The sequence below is a fragment of the Paroedura picta genome, chromosome 14, assembly GCF_049243985.1.
Source record: "Paroedura picta isolate Pp20150507F chromosome 14, Ppicta_v3.0, whole genome shotgun sequence".
Lineage (NCBI taxonomy): Eukaryota > Metazoa > Chordata > Lepidosauria > Squamata > Gekkonidae > Paroedura > Paroedura picta.
Genome location: NC_135382.1, coordinates 1,917,859 through 1,941,282, shown reverse-complemented (window position 1 = coordinate 1,941,282; position 23,424 = coordinate 1,917,859). Strand labels below are relative to the sequence as shown.

Here is a 23,424-nt window from a genome sequence, read left to right as displayed (position 1 = left end):
CTGAATACTTGTGCTAGCCAAAGTTTTTTTCTAGCTGGAAGTTACTATTGCCCTCATACATAAAAAAGAAGACAGAATAGATCCACATAATAAGCCTGTTATACATACCAACAAAAGTATATAGTAAATTTCTGCTGCATAAATAAGCAAAACTCAGTATACATACAAGAAAGTTTCAGAAAGAGTCTTAGTATAGTTAACCATTGTCAAGTTTTATGTCAGCTAGCCTTTTCTGGTATAAATGGCCCAACAAAACACTTCAGATAGCATTTGTTGACTTGGCATTGATTCTACAGACAGAAACCACTTATGGTTTAAGTTAGCAGGAATGAATATTGATAGCCGATTATTATTTTTACTATGAGAGCTAGATACAGATAACTATACCCCAATTAGGCTTGGAACATGAAGATTGCCAACCAATAAAATTCCCCCCAAAAGTGCGTTAAACAGGTATGTGTATCGACTCCCCTACTATTTAATTTGTACATAAATAATATTTGTTGAGAACCTTTCCAGATCACAATTCTTCCTACCATTGCTTGGCCAACAAAAACACTCCATCTTAATGTATGCTGATGAGTTGGCCTTTATTTCCCTTACTTACCCCTACTCGCTTATAAGCCTAGTTTTTCCGCACCTATTTCACACTGAAAAAGCCCTCCTCGGCTTATACGTGGGTAAATACGGTAATTGAAATAGAAGTCTGCTCCAGCCAGCCAATCGTTGCATTGCCTTTTGCAAATGTGTACTGCAAGCTTAGTTTGCTCTGGCAGCTTGTAGGACATGAGCGGTTTGACTAAGGGACTCTGATCTTTTTTTTTCCTTTTGCCTTCACTTCTTCCTCTTCTTAATCACTTCTTCCAAACTATTCTTTTGGTTTCTGGAGCTGGGCTGGGCTGGGGCGGGGTTTGGGGGTGCTTTGAGATTTACTGTTTCTTTCTCCTAGTGTTTCTTCTTTTATCTGAGGGGCAGCATTGTTTGCCTTTCCTTCTTGGGGTTGTGTTTCTTTTAAAAGTTGATTTTTACAGTTCTTTCAGTGTTTTGTTGTTGTAGTTAGAGTTGTCCATTCTCCCAGTTTGGTAGCTGTTGTACATGTTGTAGGTTGTCAACTTTGGGTACTGTTGTTCTGCTCTGGTTTGCTGGTCTGGGGGGGCACTGTTTGGTTCTCCTGCTAGAGCTGTTCTCACAGGGCAGTTTTGTCAGAACTCTCTCAGGTTCTCTGGCATCAAGAGAGGAAGGGAAGGCAAATGTAAGCCGCTTTGAGACTCCTTTGGTTAGTGAAAAGCGGGGTAAAAAAACCAGCAGCTGTTCATCCTCTTGGGTTTTTCTGTTTTTGTTGTGGGGGGGAGGCTGGATGGGATAGCCTATGATGATGGAGCATTTCCCAACCTCTGCTTATGTGAGTCAATAAGATTTTGTGGTGAAATTAGTTGCCTCGGCTTATATGCGGGTTGGCTTATATGCGAGTATATACGGTAAATAACAAATGTTTTAATAAAATAAATAAATCAGACTTAGAAGGCTATTGCAAGAACTAGTGTATATTGCAAGGAGGAGGCTTTCAACATTAACTATGAGAAGAAAGAAGTGGCAGTATTTAGAAAAAGATCCAAGAAATCCCCCAAGAGTATATTCAGGCATCCTGTTGAAAATTGCAGCTCTTTCTATTATCCAGTGGTCACATTTAAAGAGACCTTAGAATGGAATGCACATTCAGAAGCCATTAGGTCGTCTGTGCTAATGCTAGTTGGATCACTGTGTTTTGGCTTGTCCCCTGTACTCCGAACCCAGGGGCAAATTCCTTGCCAAGTGACTACCAAACTCACACCCCACTTCTGATTTTGACAAAGTCGCCTATCTGTTATCAGATGTCGACCCCTATATTTCATATAGGGTGGCACTTTTCGCTCTGGCCAGGAAGATCCGAGCCAAAGCTTTTTTACAGGTGTCCCCACCTTGATACACCGTGTTTCTTTTAGCTTGTAACTCAGTAGGCCTCGTCTACAATTTTATGTACGCAATATTGGAGAAATATTGTTTTATCCGTATTTGTACCATATTGTTTTTAATTATGTTTTGCAATGGCCTTTGGCTAAACACTAATATTACCGTATCGTATCGTAGTTGGATCCATTCTTAGCTTTATTTTACAAAGAGAGGTTATCTTATCGACCCAGTCCTAAAATTATTTAAAAGTAAGGTTGTTCCTCATCTTTTTGTATGCTGTTGAAGTCTGGGGTTGAAAGGAAGATATTCTTACCAGCTTAAAAACTATTCAAAATCATTTTCTCAATCATATTTTAGTTCTTCCAAAGCATTCATCAGAAGCCCTGATCAGAGCAGAAATTAGCTTTCCCTCAATCAGGACACGTGTACATTTAACTATTTTTAAAATATGGAAGAAATATAGAACAACAAGATCAGACTCAATTTGTGACTACTTGGTTAAGCTTCTGATGCGCAAAGATCCAACTCACTCTAGAAATGCAAGTACATTAATTGATTTACGTCCCCACATCAGCAGGCTCTTCCTAGAGAGGCAGTCTCATCCCAGAAGCCTGCTTCCCAACTAGAAAGTTCTCCAGCCCCAAATAAGTTTTGGAAGAAGTTGGCACAGTTTTATGTGACCTTACTAGGCTATTACCTTTGATGAATGTATATTATCTGGAGTTAAGTGACATTATAAAGTTTCATTTGGCTCCTCCATGCACTATACCTGTGGGAACCTCAACCCAAGAAGCACCAGATCTATCTCAGGCATTAGTTGCCTTGATTCATAAGGGTTAAATTGAGGAGATATCAGGTTCTCATACTCCCGGGGGGGTTTTCTGTAAAATCTTCCTAGTTGATAAGGGTTGGAGCATAAGGCCCATTTTGGATCTCAGAAATATAAATGTTTTTCTACAGATCTTAAAGTTTTGTATGATTTCCATTCCTTCCAAGTTAAAGTTATTAAAATGCAATTTGGTTTTTTTTAATCGTTTTTTAAATCGTTTCACATTTGTATTCAACCCTCACATTGGAAATCCCTGCAATTTTCTTGTTGGAATGAGGTGATCCAGTACATGGCTCTGCTATTTGGTTTGGCCAGGCACCCATGGTGTTCTCCAACCCATGGATGGCTGTTTCTGCATTCAGGGTTTCATATTCCTGGGAGGTTCAACATGGAGGCAGATAGATTGAGCAGAGCAAAGATGCTGTCTCATAAAGACCTCTTCCTTTCATCTGGAGAGTTCTCTCAGAGCCTCAAGATGGCAGTGGTTCACCCCCTTCTTAAGAAACCATCATTTGATCTGCGAGATCCCACCAGCTCCCACCTGGTATCACATTTAGAGATCCTGGGTAAGGTATTTGAGAGGGCCGCTGTGGATCAGCTCCTAGCATTTTTGGAGGAAAATTCGGCACTGGACCCATACCAGTCTGGCTTCCATCCTGGCCATGGGGTGGAGACAGTGCTGGTTGCCTTAATGGATGATCTCCGGTGCCAACTGGATTGAAGTGGATCGGCCATACTTGTATGATTAGATCTATTGGCTGCATTTGATGTAGTCAATCATGAGCTTTTGGTCTGCCGCCTAGCTGACACAGGGATCGGGAGGAACAGCTCTAAAATGGCTGACCTTTCTTAAGAACAGGTCACAGAGGGTTGCAGTAGGGGGGAGTTTATCTGACTCCTTTGCACTACCATGTGGGGTGCCACAGGGAGCAATCCTCTCCCCAACTCTCTTTAACATCTATATGCGCCCTCTTGCACAGTTGGTCTGGAGTTAAGGGGTAGGGTGTCACCAATATACGGATGACATCCAGCTCTGTCTCCTGATGGACGGCCAGCCGGATGTCCTCCCAGAGTCATTTGCCAGGTGTTTCAAAGCAGTGGCTGAATGGATCAGGAAGAGTTGCCTGAAACTCAACAGCTTCAAACTGGAGGAACTGTGGGTAGGCCAAAGGGGGTAGGATCAGAAAGCGCATCTTCCCTGTCTGGATGGGATGCAACTGACATCTGCACCTCTAGCCGGGAATTTGGATTTAGAGGTTTCCATATAGAGGTTTCCATATAATTGACTCTATTATTCTATGATTCTATGGTCCTGTGAGGCGCTCCTGGCCTCGATCAGCACCAAAGCTTTTTCAGTCCTGGCCTCTACCTGGTAGAACGAGATTCCTGAAGAGCTGTGGGCCCTGACGGAGCTTTCAGGGTTCCACAAGGCCTGAAAAACAGAGCTCTTCCACCAGGTGTTTGGCTGAGGCTAGGCAGAAGCCCCCAGGGTATTAGATTGGCTCCCCCCCTCCCCCTGGTTCCCGTGCCTGGTATTAGACCAGTTCCGGATGATAGTAATTAGTTCCTGATCTTACACCCTTGGCTCCCCATACCATGTGAGTGTTTTTTGTCCTAATTATGTTTTAAGAAAGATAAGCAAAACGATACTTGAGACTGAATACATTGAATTTATTAATACTACTTTGTGGAGGACTCATTACAGCCACTGACAAAAGATATTGAATTGAAGATGAAAAAATCATCTAGGCACCGTTTTGGCTGAGTCCATGTGGAAATCATAATAAAGAGTTAACACAGACTCTTATATTTCTAATATTATTTGATTAAGCCATTGGACAGATTCTCTTTTTTGTCTTGCATTATTGGGATCGTCCACTTTCTTCTTGCAGCTTGCTGGGAGAGGCGGTATACAAATCAAATAAATTATATATATGTATATGTGTGTGTGTGTGTGTATGTATGTATGTATTTATGTATATATGTATATATATATAATTTATTTGATTTGTATATCAAGTATACATACATACTAGGAAAATAGCCCGTTGCATCCAGGAATGCAACAGGCGATAGAGGAGGGCCCCAGTGAAGGAGTGGGCTTCAGCCCTAACTGGAGTTGTAGCTGGGGCTAGGCGGGCAGAGGTGGCAGGCTGGCGTGTTGTGCTGGAGGCGCGCAGCATGTTGGCTGCTGGGCCGAGGGCAAGGCAGCCAGGCATCAAGGTGCATGGCAGACGAGCCTGCAGCCCTGGTGGAGGGTGGGCCAACGTCTCTGGAGGTTGCTGGGCCGCCATGGCCGCTGGCAGTTGCGGTAGGCTGGCGCCCAAGGCAAGGCAGCAGAGGAGCAGCATCCTCAGTGACCAGGCAGCGTTTGGCTGCAAGGTTGGCTGTGAGGATCATGGCCAGTTTCTGGAGGTGGGCACTTCAGGGGCCGGCCCATTCCGGGGCGCCTCCAGATTGGCCCGTGCAGGCGGAAGCACAGTCCAGACACCGGATGTGTCCTGGACAGCACTCCGCCCACAGGGGCATTTCCCAAATATTAGGGAGAATAATGGTAAGGATATATCTGGTCCATAAAGACCTTGGATCTGGAGCCCATTTTCACCCTCTTGAGAATGCTGGAGGTTGATTTCTTTGCAACAAGAGAGGACAAAAAGGCTTGGAGATTTTGCTCTCAAGTGGGGAAGGACATAGGTTCCCTAGGGCAGTGGTCCCCAACCTTTTTATCACCGGGGACCACTCAACGCTTGACAATTTTACTGAGGCCCGGTGTGTGTATGGGGGGGTAGTTTACTCCTCTACTCTCAACCACTGCCCTAACGCTCTCTGATCGCTATGATAATGTTTAAACATCCCTTCAAAATAATATACAGACACGCCACAACAATGAACATAAGGAACATTTTATTTTCATGGAAATTTTAACTCATGACAATGACAAATCAATGGGAACCCTGAACTTGTTTCTCTGCAATCTGGGAGTGATGGGAGACAATGACACCCGAAGTGTGTTGTAAAGGGCCGGGGGGGGGGGGGGAGAAAGTGTCCTTCGCGGCCCACCTCCAATTAGTCCGCGGCCCACAGGTCAGGGATCGCTACCCTAGGGGATGCGTTTCAATGCATTGGAAAGGGACTCTTTGATGCTTTCCCTCCAGTTATAGAAAAGACCAGGCAACGTGCCTGGTGAACCACCAGAAGGAGGTTGTTCCAAAGTTTGGAGAACACCACAGAAAAGGTCCTTCTGCATGTCACAAAAACAAAGTAATGGCTGACACTTTCCCAGTTGTTGCTCATCCCATCCACTTGGGTAGAGATGGATGGGTCCAGTAACAACTGGGGAAGTGTCAGCCATTAATTGCTAACGTGGGCAGTTTTATTACGCCAATGTTTTTGTGAACCACAACTGAACTCAAGGGGACTGATTGGCTTTTAGCAAAGAATTATCATATGGAAACATGGTTTAATTTGTATGTTGGGACACAGTCTACTAATTTACCATAATTAGCTTTTGTGTTATATCTCCACTGTTATGATGGTTTTTCATTAGTCTGAGGAACTACAAGAAAGCTTTCTTCTTGAGATCTCAGTGTTCATGCAGGTCTGTATGGAAGAAGGCAGTTCTTCAAATAACTTGAGCCCAACCATTTAGGGCTTTACATATTAACATCAGCACCTTGAATTGGACTCAGTAGCAAATAGGGAGCCAGTGCAGATCTTCCAAGATGGACATGATGTGCATCCAGCCAGTGATGCCTGTCAACAGTCAAGCTGATGTATTTTGCATCACTTCCAGCTTCTAGGCTGTCTTCAAGGGTTGCACATTACAGTAGTCCAGTGTTTAAGTTACTAGAGCATGGATCCCTGGTGGCCAAGTTATTCCTATCCATGTAACTCTGAAGCTGGTGAACCAGTCAGAGATGGAGATAGGCACTCCTGGCTACCACCATCACTTCACCCTCAAATTACAGTGATGAATCCTGGAGAATACCCAGATCCATCACCTGTTTTCTGGAGCGAGGATATTCTTTTGCCAGTATTTTTCCCTACACCTACTTAAGAAAGTGAGAGAATGTTATACTCCCTAGACTAGATGTTAGGCAGGCCATTTTATTTTACTTGAAAAAACCAATGAATTCCATAGAGACAAGACTTTTTTTATTATTTGTTTGTTTGGATTTTTATACTGCCCTTCCTTACGGCTCTGGGCGGTTTACATGGAATGTTGCACAAATTTACATAGAACTTTATGACAGTCTATAACATGGCACAAATTTATTTTTTATTATTATTACATTTTTAATTTTTATTATATATAAAGCGTTTACAAAAAAGTTGAAGAAAAGAAATGAAAAACCAGCTAGCAAAGCAAAGATTGTTACATAAGAGAGAAATAATATAGTACTGTCTTAAGAAACAGTAGTTTCAATCCCCATCACATTATCAGTTATACTTGGTCCTAACCTAAAAATTAATACTAGCTATCTTAAGAAAGTCCAAGTAATAACACCATTGTTTGTCGTATTCTTTAAGTGGTTTATTAACCATGTTAGTAGGTCTAGCCATTTTTGCTAGGTCTGCTAATTTGTCTAGTATTAATACTAGCTATCTTTCTTAAGAAAGTCCAAGTAATAACACCATTATTTGTTGTATTCTTCAAGTGGTTTCTTATTAACCATGGTAGTAGGTCTAGCCATTTTTGCTAGGTCTGCTAATTTGTCTAGCCATAGGGAAGTAGAATCATAGAATCATAGAGTTGGAAGAGGCCATACAGGCCATCTAGTCCAACCCCCTGCTCAACGCAGGATTAGCCCAAAGCATCCTAAAGCATCCTAAAGTAGTTGGAGTCTCTGTCACCTTCCAGTGCTTTGCCCATACCAACCGCGTGACCGTAGTTGCATGAAAGAAGAAGATTCTGGAAGAACTTGGTAAAACGCTTGGATGAAAATAGATTCAGGATTGGGAGTCTCTGTCATCTTCCAGTGCTTCGCCGGTAAAACGCTTGGATGAAAATAGATTCAAAAAGGGAGGAAGGATGACCCGGGAAACTACAGACCAGTGAGTCTGACCTCTGTTGTGGGGAAGATAATGGAGCAGATATTAAAGGGAGTGATCTGCAAACATCTGGAGGACAATTTGGTGATCCAAGGAAGTCAGCATGGATTTGTCTCCAACAGGTCCTGCCAGACCAACCTGGTTTCCTTTTTTAACCAAGTAACAGGTTTGCTGGATCGGGGAAATTTGGTTGATGTCATTTACTTGGATTTTAGTAAAGCTTTTGACAAGGTTCCCCATGATGTTCTGATGGATAAATTGAAGGACTGCAATCTGGATTTTCAGATAGTCAGGTGGATAGGGAATTGGTTAGAGAACCGCACTCAAAGAGTTGTTGTCAATGGTGTTTCATCAGACTGGAGAGAGGTGAGTAGCGGGGTACCTCAGGGCTCGGTGCTCGGCCCAGTACTTTTTAACATATTTATTAATGATCTAGATGAGGGGGTGGAGGGACTACTCATCAAGTTTGCAGATGACACCAAATTGGGAGGACTGGCAAATACTCCGGAAGATAGAGACAGAGTTCAACGAGATCTGAACACAATGGAAAAATGGGCAAATGAGAATAAGATGCAATTTAATAAAGATAAGTGTAAAGTTCTGCATCTGGGTCAGAAAAATGAAAAGCATGCCTACTGGATGGGGGATACGCTTCTAGGTAGCACTGTGTGTGAACGAGACGTTGGGGTACTTGTGGATTGTAAACTAAACATGAGCAGGCAGTGTGATGCAGCGGTAAAAAAGGCGAATGCCGTTTTGGGCTGTATCAACAGAGGCATCACATCAAAATCACAAGATGTCATAGTCCCATTGTATACGGCACTGGTCAGACCACACCTGGAGTACTGTGTGCAGTTCTGGAGGCCTCACTTCAAGAAGGACGTCGATAAAATTGAAAGGGTACAGAGGAGAGCGACGAAGATGATCTGGGGCCAAGGGACCAAGCCCTATGAAGATAGGTTGAGGGACTTGGGAATGTTCAGCCTGGAGAAAAGGAGGTTGAGAGGGGACATGATAGCCCTCTTTAAGTATTTGAAAGGTTGTCACTTGGAGGAGGGCAGGATGCTGTTTCTGCTGGCTGCAGAGGAGAGGACACGCAGTAATGGGTTTAAACTTCAAGTACAACGATTTAGGCTAGATATCAGGAAAACGTTTTTCACAGTCAGAGTAGTTCAGCAGTGGAATAGGCTGCCTAAGGAGGTGGTGAGCTCCCCCTCACTGGAAGTCTTCAAGCAAAGGTTGGATACACACTTTTCTTGGATGCTTTAGGATGCTTAGGGCTAATTCTGCGTTGAGCAGGGGGTTGGACTAGATGGCCTGTATGGCCCCTTCCAACTCTATGATTCTAGGATTGAGTGGGAACCGCATTTTCAATATTTCCTGTAACACCATATGTATTTTGGCCCAGTAAGTTTTGTTTTCTCACAATTCCACCACATATGATAAAAAGAACCAGTTACTTTATTACATTTCCAGCATTTACATTTTACATTTACATTTCCATATTACATTTCCATATTACATTTCCAGCATTTATTATCAAACCCAGCTGAAATTTTTGCAATAACCTTTGGGGTGATATACCACTTATAAAACATCTTGTACCAATTTTCCCTTAAAATCTGACAGTTTGTTTAGGAATTTTGAACCACACTCATTCCCATTCTTCCATGGCGATAATAAAGCCTAGGTTTTGCATCCATTTGATCATGCAGTATTTGACTTGTTCTGACTCGGTTTCATATTTCAGAAGTAGTTTGTAGATATGGCCCTGTAGGTGTGGTTTGTTAAGCAATAAAATATTCTCGAAGTCGCTTAAAGGTATGTTCATGTCCACTCGTTCATCAAAGTCTGTTTTTAATCTGGATACCAGTTGATTATGTTCCAACAATTGTAACTCATGTCCCTCTTTTTTTAGTACTTGCAGGCTCTTAAGCTCACCAGTTCTCGTTAGCAATTCCTTATACATTAAACATGTTATTCTTTTTTGCTGCTGTCTAGAAAAATACGTCTCTATTGGCGATTTTAGAAAATGAAAGGGGGAACGCAGCCTTTTTTCAGATTTATTCCAAATCTTTAAAAAAGATTTCGTCCAAAAATTGAGCTTGGGCTTTTCCTTTTCTTTTTGATGAGGGCCAGAGCATTTCACGGAAGCTGTGCTTACTGTCTGCCTTTTCCAATACCAAATCCACTATCCAATCTGCCACAGCTAATATAACACAAATTTCAAAGAACATCGCAACAATATATCACAACAATATCAAGTAACCATCACAACACAACATGAATAACAACACTGAGGATCCCTGGGGAGATCAAATTGTTCAGTCATGGAAGGGGCGTCTCAATGGGGAGGACCAGCAGATGTTCTGAGTTGGTCGGCCTCAAGTGAATGCCTGGTGGAAGAGCTCCCTTTTGCAGGCCCTGTGGAATTGTGGAAGTTCTGGCAGGGCCCTGATCTCTTCGGGGAGTTCATTCCACCATGTGGGGGGCAGGATTGAAAAAGCCCTGACCCTTGTTGAGGTCCGATGTGCCTTTTTAGGGCCAGGGATCCGCAGACAGTCGGAGGTGGCGGAGCATAAGGGGTATAGGCAGGGAGGCGGTCTCTCAGATACACTGGGCCCAAACCGCGGATGGCCTAAAAGGTGATTACCAAAACCTTAAGCTTGATCCAGAATTCAACTGGGAGCCAGCCGAGTTCTTGGAGTACCGGCCGGATGTGTAATCTCCATGATGTTTTAGTGAGAATCCTGGCCGCGGCATTCTGCACCAGTCGTAGTTTCCGGATCAAGGATAAGGGCAGGCCTGTGTAGAGCGAGTTTCAGAAGTCCAGTCGTATGGATCACTGTGGCTAGGTCTTCTGGGGTCAGTTAGGGAGCTCTTAGTTTGGCTTGGTGGAGGTGGTGAAATGTCAGCCACGCTATTTATACATTTTATTATTATTGTTGTTGGGGGTGGAGTCCGGTGGCTGCGGCAGAGGTTCATCCCGTGGACAGTGAGAGGCCACTTGGTCCGGCCCCTCTGCGCGCAGTTCGATTGCTGGAGTCCCGGGCGGTTCCTTCCCCGGTTGGATGGTAACCTTGAAGACGAGGAGGACTGTGGTGCTGCTGCTTTAAGAACTCAGCCGAAACTGGAGGAGTGGAGAATCGTGTCTCTTGGGCGCCTCCCAGTGGTGACTGAGATATTGGCCAGAGCAGGGATTCTGAGTTTTAGTGCTCGCCTCCCTTGCACCATCTGGTGGCAGAAGGCTGAATTTCATCTAAATTCTATTTTTTGCTCTTTTCTTGCTGCTGTGGCCTAGGAGCTCTCCTGAGGTGATAGGAAGCTGTTAGCGACCATCATTGAGAGAGGAATGATAATTGGGAGCTAGGTTCAACTGAATTAGGTGGGGACGAGCTGGGGGGCAGAGAGAACCCCTGAGATAGGCGGGATCTCACCCCACGGTGCTGCCCACCTCTCCAGCTGTTAGATTAGGGTGGGGGAGGGGGGTGACAGAGTTAGTGGGGTTGGGAGGGTTAGGGAGGGTTAGTGCAGTTGGGGAGGAGGCGGGACTTAGCATAGGAATTAGGATTGACGTCCTCTCTCAAGGGGGGCACATGGAGAGGGAGGGTCGCCTGGGAGAGATGGCAGATGCTGGGGCCGGGATCCAAACGATCATGGGCCAGGGGCGCTATGGCTGGGGAGGAGGTTGGACAAGAGAAGGGGTGGGAGCACTGGTGTCCTGCATAGGACCTGGCGGTGGAGACACGGCCGGCGCCCTGGGTGTGCTCAATCCCCTTCTAACCTCCGTCCCATCCCCAGGGCTGTGAGGGTGGAGGCTAGGGAGCATCCGATCTTGGTCCTGTGCAATGCAAGGTCTATTAAGAACAAGACCTCCACTCTGCAGCACTTCTTTGCAGAGTCGGGGGCGGACCTTGCTTGCGTGACCGAGACCTGGGTGAGGGAGGGGGAGTCAGTGGCCTTGAAAGACTGCCCCCCCCCAGGATTCTCGGTCCTACACCAATCTTGGACCCATAAGAGGGGAGGGGGGTGGCAATTCTGGCCCGGGAGACTCTCGCCTGCAGGGCTCTCCTGGTGCCGGAAATCAGTGGAGTGGAGTGTGTAGGTATTGGGTGGGGTTCGGTCGAGAGGGCAGCCATCTGGCTGGTATACCGTCCGCCCAAAGCGCCACCAGATGCCCTGCCCCGCCTGCTGGAGGCGGCGGCCACCTGGGCGTTGCAGTTCCCTAGGCTCTTAATCCTCGGTGACTTCAGTGTCCACGCAGACTCGCCTACTTCAGGACTTGGTGGGGACCTGGTGTCATCCATGGCGACACTAGGGCTCTCGCAATTTGTTGCCGGTCCCACTCATCACGCCGGCCACACGCTTGACTTGATTTTCGGTGCCGGGATAGAGGTGGTTCTGGACCCAGCTTTAGCTGTGCCATGGTCAGACCACTATGCCCTGCGGGCCCGGCTTGGGATGCCACCCCCTCCCCAGTTGGGCGGCGGGCGAACTTTTGCCTGCCCGCGGAGACTCATGTATCCAATTGGTTTCCGGAATGCTCTGCGGGACCCGACGCCTCCTGGCAACTCACTGGCGGCGTTAGTAGAGGACTCGCAGTCCCGTCTGACAGCTGCTATAGATGAGATTGCCCCTAAGCTTCCTCTCTGCCCTTGACTCAAACGGGCCCCCTGGTACACGGGGGTGCTCCGGGAAAAGAAGAGGGAGGTGAGACGATTATAGCGAGTGTGGCGGAAGACTCGCGACGAAGCTGCAAGAACATCTTATCGCACGCTTATGAGGGCGTATGAGATGGCGGTGAAAGTGGCGAAGCGAGAGTTCTTCGCCACGGAAATCGCATCCGCAAGCTCTCGCCCGGCCCAATTATTTAGGGTAGTTAGATTCCTCACCGCCCTTCAGGGGCGCCAAAATATTAGTCAATTGGCACTTGGCTGCGAGGCATTAGCAAGCTTTTTTGCGGATAAAGTCTTGTCGCTTTGCCGTGACCTTCCTGTAACAATTAATACAGTAAACGAACTGGAGACCTGGAGACCGTCTTTGGCAGCGAGGTTTGATGGCTTCAGACGGCTCTCTTCTTCCGAAGTGGACAACTTGCTGGGGTCGGTCAGGGCGACCACCTGCCCCCTTGATCCCTGTCCCTCTTGGCTTCTCAAGGGCAGCGGAGAGGGGATAGGAGGCCAACTCAGGGATATTATCAACCTTTCCCTGAGTTCCGGGGAATTCCCCGAGCGGCTGAAGGAGGCGGTGGTTCGCTCTCTCCTGAAAAAACCAACACTGGACCCGCAGGACCCTGCCAACTACCGCCCGGTGTCGCACCTAGCGTTCCTGGGCAAGGTGGTGGAAAGGGCTGCGGCGGACCAGCTCCTAGCTTTCTTGGATGAAACTTCGGCACTCGATCCATATCAGTCTGGCTTCCGCCCTGGCCACGGGGTGGAGACGGTGCTGGTCGCCCTGCTGGATGATCTCCGTCGCCAGCTGGATAGAGGCGGGTCAGCCGTGCTGGTCCTTCTGGATCTGTCGGCTGCTTTCGACATCATGGACCATGAGATATTGGTCCACCGCCTCGCCGGTACGGGGATACGGGGTACAGTCTTGCGCTGGATACACTCCTTCCTCCAGAACCGGACCCAGAGGGTTGCGGTGGGGGATGAGCTCTCGTGCCCTTATGGACTCCCTTGTGGGTTCCCACAGCGCGCGGTTCTCTCCCCCAAACTATTTAACATCTTCATACGCCCTCTGGCCCAGCTGGTACGGAGTTTTGGGGTGGGCTGCCATCAGTACGCTGACGACACCCAGCTCTATCTCCTCATGGATGGCCACCCAGACTCTCCCTCGGAACCATTCGCCAGATGTTTGGAAGCGGTGACAGAATGGTTTGAGCAGAGTCGTCTGAAACTCAACCCCTCCAAGACGGAGGTCCTGTGGCTGGGAAGTAGGGGGCGGGAACAGGAAGCGCATTTACCCACCCTGACCAGGGGCGCATCTTACCATCGCGTCCCAGGCCAGAAACTTGGGTGTGACCATTGATGCCTCCCTGACTATGGAGGCGCAGGTCAGGAAAGTAGCCGGCCAGGCATTTTTCCATCTTCGCCAAGCTCGGCTATTAGCGCCCTACCTGTCCCCCGAACACCTGGCCACTGTGATCCATGCAACGGTCACCTCCAGATTAGATTTCTGTAACTCGCTCTATGCGGGCCTACCCCTGTCTCTGATCCGGAAACTCCAACTAGTACAAAATGCAGCTGCTAGGGTCCTCACCGGCACACCTTGGAGGGTCCACATCTAGCCTGTGCTGAGGCAGCTGCACTGGTTACCAATTGCTGTCCGGATCCGGTTCAGGGTTCTGGTTCTAACCTTTAAGGCTTTACGCGGGCTGGGACCCACATACCTGAGGGACCGCCTAGTGCCCTATGCCCCCCGTAGGGCTCTGTGCTCTGCGAGTGAGAATCTTCTGGTCATTCCCGGCCCTAGGGAAGTACACCTAGCCTCGACCAGGGCCAGGGCCTTTTCGGCCCTGGCCCCCACCTGGTGGAATGAGCTCCCGGGAGAGCTGTGGGCCCTGCGGGCCCTTTCAACGTTCCGCAGGGCCTGCAAGACGGAGCTCTTCCCCCAGGTCTATGGTTGAGGCTGGGGCTGCTGTGGTACATCGACTGCTCTCCCCTGGGTTTCTTCTTGAACATCGTTGACCTCCTTCTCCTCCACCCCCCCCCTTTTCAGGAATGGGGGTAGGAAGGGGATCTTATTATTGTGCTGCCATGTTGTGACATTTTAAAGTCTTTTAATGGGAGTTTTAATGGGGTTTTTAAGACACTGTAACCCGCCACAAGCCATTTGGGAGTGGCGGGAAATAAATCGAAATAATAATAAAATAATAATAATAATAATTATTATTATTATTGTTGTTGTTGTTGTTGTTGTTGTTGTTGTTGTTATTATTATTATTAGATTTATTACCAGTCACTAGCAAACAAGCTGGCTCGTGGCGGGTTACATACAAAGTGTAAACAGTACAATCCCCAATGAAAACCCCCCTTAAAATCCCATAAAATTAGAGAAAAATATAAAAACCAAATGGTGGAAAAAATAACATGTTATCTAACAGCCTCCACTGACAGCCAGGGTGGCTGGAGAGGGGTGTGACACCTAACCATGCCAAAGACCAGTGTGGAAGCATATCTTCCAGGGGGAGCCCCAACTCATCTTTTAGCACAGTGGTAGTCAACCTGTGGTCCTCCAGATGTCCATGGACTACAATTCCCATGGAGCCCCTGTCAGCATTTGCTGGCAGGGGCTCATGGGAATTGTAGTCCATGAACATCTGGTGCACCACAGGTTTACTATCCCTGACCTCAACCATAGACCTTGCGGAAGCGCTCCATTTTGCAGGCCCTCCATTTTCTGGGCCCAGTAAGGGAAAGAAGTCTTCTCAAACCTTATTCAGATGGCTTGTTTCTGCCAATGCTATTTGTTAGCCAGCAAAGGCAGTACTGTATATGCTGTTCGAATAAGGTGAGCATGCCCATGTCGCAGTGCACAGAAGATTGATGATGAAAACCCAGTAACTATAGTTCTTTGACTGTCTCCTGTGCAAATGCATGTCTCCTTCCTGCAACCCTGCTGCATGGGAGCACATGGTCCCTGGACAAGACCAAGCTTCCGGATCCGACGCACAGTGCTTCCTGGAGGCTCTTAGTTGTAAACAACTTTCTGATGGCAAGCCTGCTCGTGTGCAGTCCACATGTGTGCCTGCGCAGAAAATACTCCATGTACAATAGTTACAGGTGCTACTATATGTGCTACTTTGTCTTCTCCATAGTGTCCCCTCCAGTGCTATCCAGAAAGCCCATGTTTTATATCAGTGGTGCCCAACCTTTTTATCACCGGGGACCCGTCAACACTTGACAATTTTACTGAGGCCCGGGGGGGGGGGGAGGTAGTCTTTTGCTGAGGGACGTTGCCGCCGCCTGAGCCCCTGCTCCGATTGCTTTCCCGCTGGCACCCCTGACAACCTGCTGCCCACTGGGGCCGCGGCCAGCAGCAGCTGCACAGTGCCACGCCAAGGGGGAGCCCCAGCTATGGCGGCCACTGGAAAGCACCAAAGGTGAGCCGGTGGCAAAGTGGCAGGGCAACCCCCGAGGCAGCAGCCGGGGAGGAGGACAAGGAAGAGCCCCGGCCCAGTACCGACTGATCCATGGACCTGTACCGGTCCTTGGACCGGGGGTTGGGGACCACTGTTTTACATATAATAGCCATCTCAGATAATGAATTTTCCTTATTCTAGAGCAGCAGCACTTCAGCAGAAAACACAGGAGGGAAAGGGGATGGGATTTTTGTTTCTGTTTAACCCTCCTCGAATCTTCCTACATGGCAAATATTTCTAGTAGTGTTGTGGAAAATGAATTGTTAGCAGAATGGAATCTTAATTTAATAATGTCTCATTAGGACAGCCTTTCACGTTGATCTGAGAGTTCATATGAAGGGTGACCCTGTTAGTTCCATAACTGAAATATTGTTTCTTTATTACTAGAGCCTTAGAGGAGGGCAGTATATAAATGTAATAAATAAATAGAGGCACTGAATTCTTTTATCAGTATGTTTGTAAGGAATTCCTAATTATATATAAACCTTTTCAGCTCTGTATAATGGTAATGTAAGTTCATTAGTAGACAGCTGTGTGAAAGTCAGATGTTTTTGTTGCATTTTTAAAAATGATAACAATCAGTGTTATCACAACTTTGGAATGTATGTCTTTTGTACATGCAGGATACAATCACATGGACGTGGCAAGGCCCCGGAGCGTAAGTCACCAACATATTTCTCTGTTCTGTAACCATCATTATTTTGTTTCACTGCTCGATGCCGCTCTTCAAATACGTGTAGCAATCCCAAAACAAGATCTTACAGCCTTGGATTAAGAGCAGGTTGTAACATGTGAAAAGATTAATGTATGAAATGATACCTTTTTGACAGATCAGGGATTAGAAAGATAATCACCTGAGGCTGAATGAATTCTAGCTAGTGGTCTGCTTACCTGACTGACTGAAAAACAAAGCAAAACTTGCAGTACAATGCCTTTCAATCTCTTCTTCTTTTAATAAATGTAGCTGCATACATAACTAGGAGACCAAAATGGACCTGGGAATGAGCCACACGCCTTCCTGAGGCTGTGCCCATTTCACCTTGTGGAGGTCCAAAGGGCCACCTGAGGAGAAAGGATACCCCGTGTGCTCCTTCTTGCCAACCGCACCCAACTCAAGCCAGCCCAGTCAGCAGGGCAAATGTAGGCCTAGCCATGCTTCGCTGGCTTGGCATCAGGTGAAGCAAGGCACCACTGCACCTGTGCTCCTCCTCGCTGGCCTGGGTGCCATCAGGCCAATAAGTAGGAATACAGGTACTGCTAGAATCGACAAAGCTGTGCCCAGCTCCTCTTCACTGGTTTGGGCATGGTGTGGCAGGCAAGGAGGAATGTGTCCGAACCCATGTTTTGGGTGCATTCATTGAGTTGCATTGCCATATTCTGGACAGGGCTTAGTGTGTGTTGCCTGCTTGTGTGTAAAGGATGGGCAAGGCTGGGGACAGGCCCATTTTCCAGGTAGGAAACAGGGGAAGAGGCCAGCCAGCTGGGTCTGTGCCCTTGAAGTATTTGACATGCAGAGTAGGATTTGCACCTGTGAAAGACAATTCCCAATCCTGTGGGAAAGAGGATGAAAGCTATCCCTCCCAGGAGTGGAGCGTTATGTGGAGGTGGGAGCCTCTGAATGGTGTATTGGTTCTCTATCTAATAATCAACCTCAGATCCAGCAAAGCAGCTTCATGGATTTTTGTTACACTTGTTCAAGAAATGCTTTTGCCTAAGATGCCAAGTGTTTTATTCACCAGGAAGGTGCAGAGCTTAATGCTGATGTGCCCAGGCTCCTCTCATCTGCCCCGGGCAAGGAGGCACATAGACGCTGCCATTCCCCGCATCATCCTGTAGCAGGGCACCCCCACTTTTCACACGCCCACTGTGCAGGTGGGCAGAGCTTAGGGCAGTGACTCACTGGGGTCTCCCCCGTAAAGAGAATTGCAAATCCCTGGGGTTTGTCTTCCGGCTGATCTGTTGCCTGTAGTTGTGTTCTCTTCCTGTTGAGAAATGAGCCCTGCAGCCCCTTGCAGTGGGGTTGGGGGGGGGCTCACTGTGCCCTCGTGAAGTTGGCTCTGGGATGTTTTTATTCCTGAGGAAAAGATGTGAATGGAACTGGCCAGTGTAAGGCAACCAGCTACAGGTTGCTTTCTTACCCAGTAGCAGAAAGAGGAAATGGCAGTGATGGATCAGCCAGCCAAGGGCTATGGGGTATGTTACTGTCTGTTTATGTGTGCGTGATATAGTCACATGACCTGTTAGGAAGCACTACCAGCACACTGCCAATGCACAGAACCTCTGTCTAATGTATGCCTGCTCATAGTCCAACAATTTTCTCGCATACATCTGTGACAATGTTAGCTGCAGAATTTCTGATGTGTTATTTGAGATTGAGTGATTGGTTTTATTTAAATACAGCCTAATGCCAGGTACAATAAAATAATCCCAACAAAGACAGGTTAAAAGTATATCAATGTAGGGGCTATCTGTTATTGTTGAAATATATTATTCATTATCCGTCTTGGAGTGCGACCCCACATTGGGACTGTGCAGGCGCAGGCCAGCCACAGGAAACTTTTGCCGTTTAAGCTCCTACAGGGGGCGCTCTCACACGTGCAATCGGTCTCCTGCCCATAGCGGAGCGCCCCCAATCCCCTCCGTTCCTTTTTCGCCACCGTGAGACGTCTCTAGTGAGAGCTCCTGTTCAAACGGCCTCTAAGGCAATATTTTAAAAGTGTTTGTATTGCAGATGAGCATTATTATTATTATTATTTATTATTATTATTAGATTTATTACAATAGTCTCAACCCCATTAAAACAACATTGAAACCCCCATTAAAAGACTTTAAAAAATACCAACATGACGGCAGAAAATCCCCAACCCTCCCCTTACTAATAACAGAGGTAATGGAAGAGAGCGATGTACACTTCCTGACACCCGGGGGGGGGGTGATGTCCCTGATTCGCTGACCCCAGCCTCAACCGTAGACCTGGTGGAAGAGCTCCGTCTTACAGGCCCTGTGGAAAGCTGGCAAATCCCGCAGGGCCCACAGCTCACCCGGGAGCTCATCCCACCAGGTAGGGGCCAGGACCAAAAAGGCTCTGGCCCTGGTCGAGGCTACATGCGCTTCCTTAGGGCCGGGAATGATCACTAGGTTCTCACCCGCAGAGCATAAGGCCCTTGCGGGGAACATAGGGCGGAAGGTGGTCCCCCAGGTATGTGGGTCCCAACCTGCGTATGGCCTTAAAGGTTAGAACCAAAACCTTGAACCAGATCTGGGCAGCTATTGGCAGCCAGTGTAGCTGCCTCAGCACGGGCTGGATGTGGGCCCTCCAAGGTGTACCGGTGAGGACCCTAGCAGATGCATTTTGCACTAGCAGCTTATTGTGTTTGGGCAATGTGCATAATGTGGGCGCCTGCCGCATTTGCCAAAAATTCACTCCTAAGGACCGCTCTGATTGTTCCTTGGGCTCAAAGCTGTGTTGTGGGAAAAAGCTTTATCTATGGGTCCTCCTAAACCCACATCTGAACCTGTCCCAGTGGCTGCTGGAGGCTCTTCTCGAGCTCCCTCGGTGCAGTCAGTTGTGTCAGTTACAACACTGGCTCCGAACCCATCAGCTAAAAGATCAGTTTCCTTCACTCTGGCCCTGTTCCCCTCCTGCTATGAGGCCACTATGGATCCAGGAAAGAGGTCTCATTCACTCCAACCTTTCTCGAAGAAGGCCAAGTCCAAAGATCGAACTTGCACTTCGGATTCTGAATCAGTTCTGCAGTCCACTGGAACCATCCCTATGACTGCTCCAGTTCCAATGATTCAGAATACTCCCTCCTTGACACCAGTTATGGCTGAGATATCTGTAAGCCAGAAACCATTGATTCTGACTTTCCATAAGCAAACTGCGCTCTGGCATGCAGCATCACAGGCCTCTTATGACCTATCACCAGTGTATGGGTTTGATGATGAACCTGAGATTTTATTTGGATTTTTTTAGTCCCATCCTACAGTGACAGGACAGGTACAGCCTGAGGGGTTAGAGGAGTGTGAGATTCGATGGCCCATTTCTTCACCCAGTACTACATTTGGAACCATCTCTGTATGTTGGGGATCCATCATCTATTTTGCCTACGGAAGATTACTGGTTGCATGGAGAACAGCTATTCCAGATGGCAAAAGCTTTGGATCTGGACATTGCCACTTCTAATGCTCATCCAAAGGATCAGGTACTGAGTCGCCTGTATTCAGAGACTCCAACTAACATTGCACTTCCCATTTTAGAGGGGCTGGACAAACTGACCTGAATTGTAAAAAACCAGTTTCAGTGATCCCGGCCCCAAGAAGCTTGATTCCTTATGTAAGGTGAAAAGTGATATGGCTAGCTACCTTTTGATTCACCCCCCATCTCCCTCCACAGTGCTGGAGGACACTGCTTAAGCAGTGGCTGGGAAAACATTACACCCCATTGGACCGAGAGAGTCATAAGCTAGATATATGGGGTAGAAAATTTTATCCTCTGCAGCTCTGGCTTTTCGCATAGCCAGTTATCAAACTATAAATGGAGGATACCAATGGTCCTTTGGGGAATGATATCTAAGTACCTTGAGAAGAGTCCAAAGGTCTAGCTAAGTTACTCCAATCGGAGGCATTTTGCACAACCAAACAAGCAATCAGCTCAGGCTGCCCAGTCCATGGCTTTGGCCATTACATTAAGGTGCCATTCTTGGCTCCATGGCACCTCCCTACCACCTGAGACAAGAACCAAGGTTGAGGACCTTCCATTTGAGAGAGATGCACTCTTTGTAGTATCAACAGATAATTTCCTCTCATCACTTAAGAAGAGCAGGCAGATGGCTCGTTCTTTGAGTTCATTTCTTCCAGTTCCAGATTATCAACCGGTTCCAACAACAAGCTTTGACCACTCCGGTGTTCCAAGGCAATTGTGCCCCACAGCCACCACAGTATCCTTCACGTCTTTTACTAAGAGGAGGCAGACCCCCAAATCTAAAGTTCCTCAATCAACCCAACGAGATCCACCTGCCCAGCAGCAAAGATTCTGACTATCTGATGTATCTGGTTCCCACCAGGTTTATTTCCTGAATTGTTTGTTTACTGTTACACCTGCTTGGGACTCTTTGACAGCAGACTCTTAAGTCCGCTCTATTGTTCATCACAGTTATCATTTACAGTTTTCTTTCTTACCTTTATGCCAGTTGGGTTTCAAGGCACAGGATAATGTTACTCCTGTTTTAATGGTTGCAGTTTGAGAGCTGATTGGTAAAGGGGTCATCGAGGAGATATCTGATAGTCTTGACTCATTCAGATTTTATTCCAGTTGGATTTTACTCAGTTCAAAAGTGGGATGGGGGATCTCGTCCCATTCTGGATTTATGAACATTAAATAAATACTTATTTGTGGCTAAGTTTCACATGGTTTCCTTACCTATTGTGATTGAATCCCTCTCTTCAGGGATATGGTTTGCAGTTCTGGATCTTAAGGATGCCTACTTTAACATTGCCATCCATCCAGGGGATAGTAAGTATTTTAGGTTCTGAATCGGTTCCCAGATATTTGAATATATGGACCTGCCCTTTGATTTGGCTATGACACCAATGGTGTTTACTAAGAGCTTGGTGGTGGTGGTAGCATTTCTTTGTAAGAAGGGCATAACTATTTTTCCTTACTTAAATTATCAGCTACTTGTGGGTTCCACTGCGTTAAGTTTACAATCCCAGATAAATATGGTGGTCGAAACTTGTTTGGGTTTAGAGATTAATTTCCAAAAATCTTGTTTAACTCCTCCTAAAACAGTCGAGTTCATAGATGCCACGCTAGACTCCCACCAGGGATCATGTCCATGCACTGAAAGTAATGTGTCATGCCCTCCTGAGAAATTGGTGGAGACCAGTGTTGTTCCTCCAATGATTATTTAGGACTGATGGCTTCAACCACTTCTGTTGTCCTGTATGAGGGAATTACAAGTATGATTTCTAGGGTGTTTGAACCCATTAAGAGACTCCTTTTCTGCTGTTTCTCAGTCCCAAGGTCCTTAGCCTCATCTGTTCAATGGTGGGCATTAGATTCCTATCTCGTCGTTGGGGTCCCCTTTGGCTTATGGACCTATGATGTAGTTTTAACTATCGATGCTTCTGTTATGGGTTGGGGGCACATTGTGAAGGTGCGGCTATTCAAGGGACTTGGTCTCGTTCGGAACACAAAGTTCATATAAATCTACTTGAGCTTTGAACAGTTCATTTGGCTCTAACTTTGCTCTCAGATATTTTATGGGACAAGAAGATCCTAGTACAAACAGACACCATGTTCTATCTGAACAAACAAGGCGGAACATCCTCTGCCAAGAGGCAATTCTAACATCGGAGACAGCAGTGGCAATTGGATATGGATATGGCAATTGAAAGTACAGGCAGGCTGACTAAGCAGGGAATTCATTCAGACTTACGAATGATCTCTAACTTACCATTACTTGATTCCAGTGTTCCAGGAGTGAAGTTTTCCCCAGATAGATCTCTTTGCATCCCCAGAGTCTTCTAAGACCCAATGTTTTGCTCTATGGCAGGCAGAGGAATGGGTCCCTGGATGATACATTCTAATTCATTTGAAATGGAACTCTCCTTTATGTTCTCCCACTCCTGCCATTAATCTCCAAGGTTCTTCCAAAAATGCAGCTGGAGGGTTCCACTGCACTATTAGTAGTTCCATCATGGTCCCATTGGTTTTCCCTCCTTCTACATTTGTCTTGAGGCAGGGGGATTCTGTTCCCTTTCACTCATTACTTATTTACGTTCCATTCAGAACCTATCATAGAAATTCAGAGGCTCCCCCTTGCTGTATGGTTAATCAGAGAGCATCAGCTGCTTTTTCCTGAGGGGTACGAGAGGTCCTCATACAATCTCATAGGCCATCCACAAGATGTGTTTACAACCTGAAGTGGGCAAAATTTGAGGAATGGACCAGGTACGGCGGACACTGCCTGTTTTCCTTTTCCCTTCCCATACTTTTGGACTATCTTCTTTATTTGGCTCAGAACAGTTCGGCGGTTTTGTCCATCCCACCTGGCTACCTTGTCAGCATTTCATGAGGAGGTACAGGGATCATCTTATCTTTTCTCATAAGTTGTCACAGAGGTTTCTCAAAGGACTTGTGAATATGTTTCACCCCATACCTAGGATTGTGCTTCAGTGGTCCCTTTCAGTAGTCCTTAATAGGCCCGCCATTCAAACCCCTACAATCAGCTCCCTTGAGTGTTCTTACAATTCTTGTTGCCATTAGATCAGCCAGACGGGTCAGTGAGTTGGTGGCCCTCAGTACTGATTCCCCATGTTTACAAATTTCCCCCTCAAAGGTATTTTTGAGGCCTGACCCAACGGTCTTGCCCAAGGTGGTTTCCTGATTTCATTTATTTCAGCACATTACATTAACAGTGTTTTTTCCTAACCCTGAGTTGGATTC

General features: G+C 46.8%; 1 protein-coding gene across 2 annotated transcripts in view; it reads left to right on the top strand.

The window, feature by feature from the left end:
* Window positions 1-23,424, top strand: part of LPCAT1 (lysophosphatidylcholine acyltransferase 1) — a 157,258-nt gene that overhangs the window by 81,433 nt on the left and 52,401 nt on the right. For both annotated transcript variants that reach the window (XR_013226574.1, XM_077310364.1), the window contains exon 7: window positions 16,598-16,632. Coding sequence is in view for 1 of the 2 variants with exons in the window: in XM_077310364.1 (XP_077166479.1) it covers window positions 16,598-16,632 (35 nt within the window). In the remaining variant the exon portion in view is untranslated. The remainder of the gene's footprint in view (window positions 1-16,597; window positions 16,633-23,424) is intronic.